General features: G+C 39.3%; 1 protein-coding gene across 3 annotated transcripts in view; it reads right to left on the bottom strand.

Moving 5' to 3' along the window:
- Positions 1-7464, bottom strand: part of PFKFB3 (6-phosphofructo-2-kinase/fructose-2,6-biphosphatase 3) — a 99287-nt gene extending 91823 nt beyond the window's left edge. For all 3 annotated transcript variants that reach the window (XM_074268754.1, XM_074268758.1, XM_074268753.1), the window contains exon 1: positions 7224-7464. In XM_074268754.1, the coding sequence (XP_074124855.1) occupies positions 7224-7449 (226 nt within the window). In that variant the 5' untranslated portion in view covers positions 7450-7464. The remainder of the gene's footprint in view (positions 1-7223) is intronic.
- Positions 7465-12347: the final 4883 nt, after the last annotated feature.

The following is a 12347-nucleotide window of genomic DNA, read 5'->3' on the forward strand; positions in this document are numbered from 1 at the left end:
AAAAAAAGGTAGTCTCACTTTGTATTTTTATGCATTTAAAAACTTTATTCTGAGAAGAGGCCTACAAGTTTCACCAGGGGTCCATGACATGAACAAGCTTAACCCTCAATTTATATAGGGCTTTACAATTCCCAAGGTATTGTTTTCAGGACATCCTTGTAAGGTAGGTAATATAATTATAATCATCCCCACTTGACATGTTAAAACTGAGGCATAGAGAAGTGAATGAATTTTTTCATGTAAGGCCAACAAGTGATAAGGGTGGAAGGGAAGACCATCTCTCCAGAATCTAAGAGGGGCACTTGATCCACCAGTCCCCATTGTCTTCTGCCTAAAGGATCTGTTTCTTTTGATAAAACTTTCCCCAAAACTCATGATCTGTTGGACAGTAGTAACATATTAAATCCATCCCATATTATTTCAACAACCTGCAGTCACAGCCTAAACAATGCTTCATCTTAGGTGACAAAAAATCTAGGAAGACTTTACGAACTGGATTTGGAGTGAAATAAGCAGAACCTGCTGAATGTCCTTTATTTCTGGTATTCACAAAGTGTAGTCAGAGATAGAGTCAGTCCCTTTCCCTTCTTTAGTATTTCTTTGGGATGTAAGCCCAGTAGTAGCACTGCTAGATCAAAGGATATGCACAGTTTGATAACTTTTTGGGCATAATTCCAGATTGCTCTCCTGAATGGTTTCACAACTCCACCAACAATGTATCAGTGTCCCAGTTTTCCCACATCCCCTCCACATTCATCATTTTTTCCTGTCATCTTAGCCAATCTGACTGTATGTGCCAAAATGTTTCTAGCAGCCCTTTTTGTAGTGGCTAGAAACTGGAAAATGAATGGATGTCCATCAATTGGAGAATGGTTGGGTAAATTATGGTATATGAATGTTATGGAATATTATTGTTCTGTAAGAAATGACCAGCAGGATGAATACAGAGAGGCTTAGAGAGACTTACATGAACTGATGCTGAGTGAAATGAGCAGAACTAGGAGATCATTATACACTTCAACAACAATACTATATGAGGATGTATTCTGATAGAAGTTGATATCTTCAACAAATAGAAGATCTAATTCAGTTCCAATTGATCAATGATGGACAGACTCAGCTACACCCAGAGAAGGAACACTGGGAAATGAGTGTAAACTGTTAGCATTTTTTGTTTTTCTCCCCAGGTTATTTTTACCTTCCGAATCCAATTCTTCCTTTGCAACAAGAAATTCGGTTCTGCACACATATATTGTATCTAGGATATACTATAACATATTTAATATGTATAGGAATGCCTGCCATCTAGAGGAGGGGGTGGAGGGAAGGAGGGGAAAAACTCGGAACAGAACGGAGTACAAGGGATAATGTAAAAAAAAAAAAATTACCTATGCATATGTACTGTCAAAAAATGTTATAATTATAAAATTAATAAAAAGAATATTAGCTAATTTTAAAAAAGAGAGAGAGAGAGAGAGTCAGTCAATAAACCTTTGTTAAATGTCCACACTATGTGCCAGTCGGTGTGCCAAGAACTGGGTGTACAAAAAGGCAAAAGATGCTCCTTGTTGTCAATTCGGTGGGTGGAAGAAACTGCTTTAATTTCATTGAACTTGAAATCTAAAGAATTGTGTTTCAGTCCCAGATCCATTACTTTTTAGATGTGTGACTTTCCCCAGTATCCTTAAGCCTTAATTTTTCTGAAATGGGGATAAATAATACCTATTCTACCTATTTCATAGGGGAGTTGTGAGGATCCAATGAAATAAGGTATCCAGAAGCGCTTTATAAACTATAAAGCTCTAAAAAAATCTTTAGTACTTGCATCCCAGGATGTTGACAATTGTCCTGAATTTTGTCCTGCTTTTGAGCTTTGATGACTCTGGAAGAGTCCTTGCTAGAGCAGGAGTAGTGGCTGAGGCTGAAAATTTCATATTCATGAGGCTAATCTGGTGACAAACCTCTCTGACAATGCCTCAGCTGGTCCAAAAATGCATACATCTCATCATCATGCAAGTGACCCTGAATTACTGGATATGTGTGTATATATGTGTGTGTGTATACACACACATAAATATATTTATATTTATCATAACTTTGCTATTTCATTGGATACTCTGGAATATCAGAAATCACATCAAGAGATCACATCTCTAGGGGTACAAAGTCCATGTCTCCTTATTCTGAGCATCTCTTGCTTAGATCTCTTGAGGTCAAGGACTGTAAAGGGCTAGAATTGAGCAAATGCACTTGGATAAAGGAGCACGTGAGACTAATTACCAATTAGACAGTTCCCTATTAACTTGTTTGAAGGTTGACCCTCCCCAGCTGTTCTGTGCTGACTTGATTGGTGGGACAAAGAGGGGGAAGTGACCTGTGTGGGAGGAATAGGAGGAGGAAATTGAGGCACTGGCTCTCATGGCGGTGGAGAGAAGAGGATTGTGTGGAGATTACTAGATTTAATCCCCTGACCAAGAATAAAGACTTGATTATCTTGACTCCGGCTGATTTCTGGGAAGACAGAGTTCCAGCAAAGGACTATCTTATTTTTTTTGTCATCTGTATTCCCAATCCTTAGACCAATATCTTACACACAGTAGGCCTTTATTTCATTGATTCACTGACCCATTTCATTAATTAGTATCCTATAATTCCTCCACAGGAAGTGTCTATTCAATGTTAGGAAACTTGCTCTGCCAAGAGTTATTTAGCTTTGGTTTCATGAGCTTGTTTCATTAGTGTTATAATACTGTTGTTGAGCAGTGACAAGTTCTTTGTGCAAAGATACTATAATGGTTTGCCATTTCTTTTTTCAGCTCATTTTACAGATGAGGAAACTGAGGCAAACAAGTGTTTAAATGACTTTCCCAGGGTCACACAGCAAGTAAATATTGATAATTTGATTTCCTCATTTCCTACTCTAATTCCTTGAATCTCTTTCTCGGCTCTTATTGCTGAGGCTAGAGTTTCTAGTACTATATTGAAAAGTAATGGTGATAGTGGGCAACCTTGTTTCACTCCTGATCTTATAGGGAAAGGTTCTAGTCTATCGCCGTTACATATGATGTTTACTGAAGGTTTTAAATATATGCTCCTTATTTTAAGGAATAGTCCATTTATTCCTATCCTCTCAAGCATTTTTAGTAGGAATGGATGTTGGATTTTATCAAATGCTTTTTCAGCATCTATTGAGATGATCATATGGTTTTTATTAATTTGATTATTAATATGGTCAATTATACTAATAGTTTTCCTAATATTAAACCAGCCCTGCATTCCTGGTATAAATCCCATGTGTATTATCCTGGGGATGATTTTCTGAAGTCTATTTGCTAATATCTTATTTAAGATTTTAGCATCAATATTCATTAAGGAAATTGGTCTATAATTTTCTTTCTCAGTATTCAGCCTACCTGGTTTAGGTATCAGTACCATGTCTGTGTCATAAAAGGAATTTGGTAGGACTCCTTCAATCCCTATTTTTTCAAATAGTTTACATAGCATTGGAGTTAGTTGTTCTTTACATGTTTGGTAGAATTCACCTGTAAATCCATCTGGTCCTGGGGACTTTTTCTTAGGAAGTTGGTTAATAGCTTGGTCTATTTCTTTTTCTGAGATGGGACTATTTAGACTACTTACTTCTTCCTCTGTTAATCTGGGCAAGCTATATTTTTGAAGGTATTCTTCCATTTCATTTAAGTTATCGAATTTATCGGCATAAAGTTGAGCAAAGTAGCTCCTAACTATTGTTCTAATTTCCTCTTCATTAATGGTGAGTTCACCCTTTTCATTTTCAAGACTAACAATTTGCTTTTTCTCTTTCCTTTTTTTAATCAGGTTTACTAAGGTTTGTCTATTTTGTTGGTTTTTTCATAGAACCAACTCTTAGTTTTATTAATTAATTCAATAGTTTTTTTACTTTCAATTTTATTAATCTCACCTTTTATTTTTTGAATTTCAAGTTTTGTGTTTGTCTGGGGGTTTTTAATTTGTTCCTTTTCTAGCAATTTTAGTTGTAAGCCCAATTCGTTGGCCTTCTCTTTCTCTATTTTATGCAAGTAGGCCTGTAGAGATATAAAACTTCCCCTTATTACTGCTTTGGCTGTATCCCACACATTTTGGTATGATGTCTCATTATTGTCATTTTCTTGGGTGAAGTTATTAATTATGTCTATGATTTGCTGTTTTACCCAATCATTCTTTAGTATAAAATTATTTAGTTTCCAATTATTTTTTGGTCTATTTTCCCCTGGCTTTTTATTAAATGTAATTTTGATTGCATTATGGTCTGAAAAGGATGCATTTACTATTTCTGCCTTACTGCATTTGATTTTGAGGCTTTTATGCCCTAGTATATGATCAATTTTTGTATAGGTTCCATGAACTGCTGAGAAGAAAGTATAATCCTTTCTGTCTCCATTTAGCTTTCGCCAAAGATCTATCATATCAAACTTTTCTAGTATTCTATTTACCTCTTTGACTTCTTTATTATTTATTTTGTGGTTTGATTTATCTAATTCTGAGAGGGCAAGGTTGAGATCTCCCACTATTATAGTTTTGCTGTCTATTTCCTTTTGCAGCTCTCTTAATTTCTCTTTTAAGAATTTAGATGCTGCACCACTTGGTGCATATATGTTTAATATTGATACTGCTTCATTATTGATGCTGCCCTTTAGCAGGATATAATGCCCTTCCTTATCTCTTTTAATTAGATCAATTTTTGTTTTTGCTTGATCTGAGATGAGGATGGCTACTCCTGCTTTTTTGGTTTTGCCTGAAGCATACTAGATTCTGCTCCATGCTAATAAGTATTTAAGGGCAGATTTTAATTCAGACCTTCCTGATCCTAGGCTCTGTGCTCTATCCACTGTGCAACCTTGCTGCCTTTTAATAACTATATTTCAGTAATACAATTCTCTTTTGTTGTCCATATCTTTTATTTTATGCATTCAAAAACATTTTTCAAGAAAGGGTCTAGAGGCTTGGTCTTCCAAAAGGTTCATAAAACAAACAAAAAAAGGTTTAAAATCTCTGCTCTGATCTCTTGACATTGCATGAATGCTTATTAATCTTTCATACAACATGATGGCCTAGTTCTTTTTTCCAGTCTAAAAAGTTACATCCCTGATTAATTTCATGATACTTTTCCTTTTGGTGATTCTTTGTTGGTAATATGTTGAAACTCTACCTGACCCTTTTAAACATAATTACTATTATTAGTGATGATGTAAGAAACTATAGAGACACTATACTGTAACTTAAGGAATGCAGATGAGAATGGTTGTCAAAAAGAACATTTGCCACCGCCTTGGATGATGTACTAAGCTGAAAACTGTAATAGAGAAAGTTGAACAGATATGGTCCCTGCCCTTTTTTGGAGTCTGCAACTTCAATCAGACTGCGTTGATCCTGCCAGATGTCAAAAGCTTTCATCCTTTCAGACGTTTGAAGCAACTCAGAATGAGACAATGTGCTGGAACGGATAATTGAACCCAAGTTCAATGGGTTTCAATAACTGAGGCACCCCAAAGGGCAATGATTAGCTGACAGATCTGGACGTTAAGAGAAGAACTTAACCTATGACCTCTGGGCTGGTAGGAATTGGGCAGCCTTCAGAAAGACACCAGCAAACTCATGCAAAAACCTCTTTTTGGTTTCCACTCCTACTCACTAATGAACTCTCTCATCTTCCCTTTCACTCTGAAACATGAGATAGTAAATAACTGTCTCATCTTCTTCCAGAGGAGGCTTGATTTCAGAGAAAAAGCAGCAGGAACCATTCTTGTCTGATGGGTTGTGGAGCTCATCAAGGCCCCGTGGAAATAAAAGCCAATAGATTTCATAATGCAACTTGCAAAAGCTTAGCAATGAACGAGAATTAAAAGGGAGAACATGATCCATGGAATACAGGTAAGACTAGAACCTCTTCATTCCTCCCAATTTCATGACATGCTCAGCAAATAGCCAGGACGTAGACAATTTTTATAATTCAGGGAGAATTTTAGTCAGAGAAGCAGAATTAATTCTTGAGTAATGATCATTCACTAGAGCCCAAGTGATTCCTGTCACTGGACAGGTAGAGCACAAGTTTTCTATTTCAACTGCAAACTCCCCAAATCAAAACCAAAACCAAGTCAAGTATCCCCACAGCTCTCGGGGCTTGCTGATGGCCACTCCCCCTCTCCCCCCCCAGTTTCTGCAGCAGCCTGCATTTCAGGTCCACCCTGAGCTGGCTGAGGCAGAGGAGACTTTCTGTGCGCCAGTCCCGGTTTTGTTTCTGCTAATGATTTCGTTCAATCTCTTCCCCACCTGCAAAACGGGCTCCACGTGGAAATGGCCTACCTTTATCCTAAGGAGGGAGGGATGGTTTGGGGGAGGAGACCCCGGCGGACACAACACAAGAAAGGAAAAAGGGGACTGGACCAAATTGGGTCAGAAAGGTCTCTTACTGCAGGTAGCCGGGCCAGACTGAAAACAGCATTTACTGCACGCTTCTTTGCTAAGCCAGGGTCACCCAGACTGGCTAGCCCATGATCTACCAATCACACAGTTCTTTCAGATGAAGAGTGCCTTAATGAAGCACTCAGATCTCAATTAATGCGCAGCTCTCAATACCATCCCACTCTTTACAGGGTTACAGAGAAAGCTCGGTGCAAAGCCCTGAAACATCCCTTATGCCTTCTTTCATCTGCATCTCTGTGGCTTCGCTGCAGCCTAGCTGGAAATTTCAATAAAAGTCTCCGCAATTCGCTCGGAGCCGGCCGTCCGATTCCCAAGACAACTGACAGGACGTGTGTTTGTCCCAGCTGGGAGGCAGGGCTGGCAGCGGAGAATCAGGACCTCTTCCGTCTCCAGGAGTTGGATACGGAAGGAGGTGGACGAGCTGGGCAGACAGTGCCCGCGAAAGCAGGTGAAAGTCTCTAATGTGGGCCAGAGCCAGCAGCTCGACATCTCCGGTCTTAACCTAAGAATTTCGGCCAGGGGGAATCGAGCAGCCGCCTCAGCGCGGCGAGACACGGGCAAACCCAGGCAAAGCCACTGCGGCGTTGTCGCTTCCTTCCTCATCACCATCCTAGAGGAGGGAAGGGTCCCTGGGGAGAACCGAGGGTCAGTCTGGTCCCACTCCGCGCTGCTTCCGCCCTCTCCCCAGCGCTGAGGGGCACTCTGAGAGCCGGGGCGCAAACCAAGCCCCGCAACAAGTTTGAAAGAGACGCTCTGCCTACCTTGACTGAAGGGCATCTCGCCAGAGGGAGGGATGCAGACGGCAAAGGCTTCCAAGGGATGACGAAGGTTCCTGCAGTGCAGAGACGAATCCTTCGGCGCGTCCTGGCAGCTGGACCTGCAGGAGCTCAAGTGCACGGGAGCCGACCTCGGACCCCGGGCCAGTGCGGGAGCCGGACGCTTGCGGAGGCAGCTGCGGGAGGAAGGGAAATGGACATATTTGGTCATCGCCGGCTCGCGTCACCGCGAGTGAGGCAGGAACTGCTGGGGAACCAGGAAACCCTGATAATCCGGGCGGTTGCTACTTTCGGAAATTGTAACCCTTCCTCTCCCGGGACTAAAGGCTGGCGTGGGGAGGGAATGAGAGGAGGTGGAAGCGGGGAAGGGGCTGAAACAGCCAAAGTTTGGTCCCCGGGAGCTGGGCGCACGGCTTCCATTCATTAACCTTCTTTACCATCTCAAGACGTGTGAAAAATTGCTGCCTCATCCATCCCTCCCAACCACCTGGGCTAAGGGAAGAGATGCTCCCAAAGCGCGGGGTGAGGAAGAGAAATCAGCCAGCAGCAGGAAGGTGCTCGTCCGGAGCTTGTTTTGTGGGTTCCTGCTCAGGGGCCTCTTCTGATTGATTTCATTGTCTGGTGTAAAAAGAAACTGACATAGAGGCAATAGAAACTGAGCAAAGACCTAGATGGAGGAGGGCAAAGGAAAAAAAAGTGAAGACTAGGAGAATGACATAAATTTTTATTTGCAAACCTAGAGGCAATTTAGAGGCTGCAGGAGGCCTCTTTTGCCATCTCTCCTCTACCTCCTCAGGCCAATACCTTTCTTCAAATTTATTCTGCATACATTTAAAAATATTTTTCCACATTAATTTTTGTAAAATTTTGAGGTCCAATTTTTTCCTCCCTCTCATTCTCCACAAGATGCTAGTGTTTCTCCTTTAAGGATATTATGTATCCACTTTACATGTATATTTATTTATTTATTTGTTTTTTGCTAAGACATTGGGGTTAAGTGACTTGCCCAGGGTCACACACCTAGGAAGTTTTAAGTGTCTGAGTTCACATTTGAACTCAGATCCTCCTAACTTCAAGGCTTGTGCTCCATTACACCAAATAGCTGCCCCTCAATGTTCACTTTTTTTAAAAAATAATTTTATAATTATAATTTTTTTTGACAGTACATATGCATGGGTAATTTTTTACAACATTATCCCTTGCACTCACTTCTGTTCCGAATTTTCCCCTCCTTCCCTCCACCCCTCCCCTAGATGACCGGCAGTCCCATGCATGTTAAATATGTTATAGTCTCAATATTCACTTTTAAAGATTTTTTGAGGTTCAAAATTTTCTCCTTCCCTCTCTTTCCTCTTATCCCCAAGACGGCAAGCAATCTGATATAGATTTTACATGTTCAATCATGAAAATATTTCCACATTAGTCATGCCTAACCTTTCTTTATCCTTTCACCTATTAATTTATTTTTCCTTGCAGTTCAATGCAAAGCAATTTCATAATCATAATCTAATTACTATGAATCAAAGCACTATGACACAAAAGAGAATAGAAAATAATCTCTATTAGGTAACAGCTTCCAAAATACAACATAAAGGAACCTCTCCTCTTTTTATACCCACAGTAGATTATGACATTTAATTGGGATGGATTTAATTGGGATTGGATACTAAAGATGGCAAACATTTTCTGTTTTATTAAGAAGTTGATTTCCCAATAGATATATGATCAAAGGAAATGAACAGGCAGTTTCCAAAGGAAGAAATCTAAACTATGAACAGAAAGAAAATACCCCAAATGACAAACAGAGAAACAAATTAAAGCAATTCAATTTCTGCCTCAATCCCATAAATTTGACAAAGATAACAAAAAAAAAAAATAACAAATGTTGGAGTGTTTAAGAAAAAAAGGGGGGGGGCAGCTAGGTGGCAGCTAGGTGGCGCAGTGGATACAGCACCAGCCTTGACTTCAGGAGGACCAGAGTTCAAATCTGATCTCGGACACTTAACACTTCCTAGCTGTGTGACCCTGGGCAAGTCACTTAACCCCAGCCTCAGGGGGGAAAAAAACAAACAAACAAAACAACAAGCATAGAGATCCACTATTGGTGGATGAACTATGAATTGGTGCAGCCATTCTGGAAAGCAATTTGAATTATGTTCCTCAATGTCACAAAACTGTGCATACCTTTTGACCCAATAATATCACTACTAGACCTAGAACCCAAAGAAAGAGTTAAAGGGCCAGGGTTCACAAAACATTAAAGCAAGTCTTTTTTCAGTAGCAAAGAACAGGAAACAAAAGTGGTCAAATGAGGGATGGCTGAACAGATTGCAGTGCAATAATGTATTACATTGAGACATAAGACATAAAAAGGATGTTTTTGGAGAAGTCTGGGAAGACTTATATGAAGTGATTTCAAACTATTCATGTTGCACAATAGAGGGAGCATAGAAGATCTTAGATTCAAATTCTGCTTTAGTCCTTTCAGTCTCTATACTTTAGTTTCTTCATTGGTAAAATGAAAGTGTTTGATTGATGGACTCTGTGATGTCGTCCAGCTCTAAATCAATGATCTACCTAGACTTTTAGGTTGATTGAAAGTATTTTTGCCATGATATATGATGCTAATATGAAAATCCTTGAAGAGATGATCCGATTTGGTTTTGATAATACTATCAATATAACTAAATTTATAATTTGAAGTAAGTAATTTTGGACATTTTCTCTCTTTAGTATTGTATTTAACATTTCAACTGATTTAAACACTGGCATTCAAAAGCATTTATTCCTGATTCAATGCTCCAGATCCTTTTCAAATCAAATTTGGGGAAAACAGCCTGCAATATTACCTGGATCAGATTTATGGCAATAAGAGAATAGAATAGAATTGGACAAATCTGGTTAAGATGTTTTGAATTTTTAGATTTTTATTTTATTTCTTGATATTGATGAGGGTTGGGGTCCCTTTAAGATTCCTAATTGCCCAACCCATGACTGACCTTGATTCACAAATCCTGGTCAAAGGCACCCTTTGAATATCCGGGCCCAGCCCCCCACTCTCAGCTCAGTTTCCCCCAGCCCTCACCTAATCTGGGCTAACTGAAAAGCCCGCCAGAACTTGGAACTGCCCATCATCTTTTGGGTATAAAAGAAACAAGCTGGAAAGTCCTCATTGCAGGAGCCCTCAGCCAACACTTGGTATCCTTCCAGCCATGTAAGGGTCCCTGCCCGCTGGCGGCCACCTTTGGCCCTGGCGTCTTTCTAACTGAGCTTTACTTCCAAATTCCTACAATAAACCTTTATTTGTCAACCTAGGTTTTCGGGCCTGTAAATTCATTTTACAGGGGACACTGCGCCTCATGGGATCTATGCGCCGACAAATGGGGTTCCCCCTTTCCTTTCCCTCATTAGTTGGTGGCCCTCACGGGGACCCCGAAAATTGTTACCCCGAAAACTAACCTTAATCTTTTCAGGTCTCTCAGAACCAATTTTCATCCTTAGCAGTTTCGAGCAGCTTCCGGGAAGAATATCTGTGTTCCTCCCTGTGTTCCTCCCCTCATCTCACTCTATCTCAAAAACAGCCAGCACCCAGACCAGTCTCCCGTGGAGACTACTTCTCTTTTTGTCCCACTCTGTCTCTAGAGGCCAATTCTAGAGCCTAGACAAATTCTAATCCCTTTATCTCGCCCGAAAAGCCTGAGATTTGGGGACTCCAACCCTCATCAATATAAGAATGATTATTGAAAAGGTCCAGGATGGGAGGAGCTATAAGCAGAAAATCTATATCAGGTCCATTTAATCAGTCATTCAAAGAGATTAAGCCAAGGGTTCAGAAATTTGAATTTGGCTTTGTGTGATTTTATAATAGACACATATTTGGCAAAGGCGCTTTGGGAATCTTGTGCAATGGATATTCAGGTTTAAAACAACCCATCTAGGTTCCTACTCCAATCAATAAGCATTTATTAACCAACTATGGATTTTTGCTAAGTGCTAGGGATACAAAGAAAGACAAAAATAATCCCTGTCCTCAAAGGGCTTACATTCCAGTGAGGGGATATAAAATGTAAACAACTACATACAAACAAGATATATGCATATAAATTAGTATTTTATTATTCTTCCCCTCAGTTTTATTTATACATGAAGAAAAAAAAAAGGCAGTATTCAATTCAGGGTGCCTTCTTGAATTTGCACGAAATATCTCTCTAGAAATGTAATTTGCTTTTCATTTTATTGCTTGCTCTAAGCGAGAAATTGAATTCAAATGTACAAAAATGTTTTTAGCAACTCTTTTTGTGATGACAAAAAATTGGAAATTGAGATGCCCACCATGAATGGCTAAACAAGCTGTAACATATGAATGTCGTAGAATCCTACTGTGTAAAAAGAAATGATGAGCAAGTGGATTTCAGAAAAACCTGGAAAGACTTATATGAACTGATGAAGTGAGCAGAACCAGGACATTATAGTAGAAACAGCAACATTGTTCAATAATCATTTATGATAATCTTAGCTTTTCTCAGCAAAACAATGATCCAAGACAATTCCCAGAAGACTCAAGTTGGAAAATACTATCTACATTTGAGAATGAATATAGATTGAAGCATACTATTTTCACTTTTTTTTTCCTTTCTCATTGTTTTTCCCTTTTGGATTCTTCTTTCACAAAATGACTAATCTATAAATATGTTTAATATATTGTACATTTATAATCTATATCCAATTACTTACCACCTTGGAAAATGTGGAAAAGGAGGAAAAGAAGGAGAAAAAAATTGGAATTCAAAAGTAAATGTTGGGGGCAGCTAGGTGTTTCAGTGGATAGAGCACCAGCCTTGAATTCAGGAGGACCAGAGTTTAAATCTGGTCTCAGACACTTAACATTTCCTAGCTGTGTGACCCTGGGTGAGTCACTTAACCCCAGCCTCAGGGGAAAAAAAAAAAAAAAAAAAAAAAAAAAAAAGTAAATGTTGAAAACTAAAAACAAAATTTTTTTTTAAAAAAATCACACATATACACAAAAAAGAAATTGAATTCAAATCTAAGTATCTTTTATTTTTAAAAATACTGTCTAGGTCTAAGTAGTTCTAACCGGGGATGTGTGAA

Source organism: Sminthopsis crassicaudata, chromosome 5 (assembly GCF_048593235.1).
Source record: "Sminthopsis crassicaudata isolate SCR6 chromosome 5, ASM4859323v1, whole genome shotgun sequence".
NCBI classification, from domain to species: domain Eukaryota; kingdom Metazoa; phylum Chordata; class Mammalia; order Dasyuromorphia; family Dasyuridae; genus Sminthopsis; species Sminthopsis crassicaudata.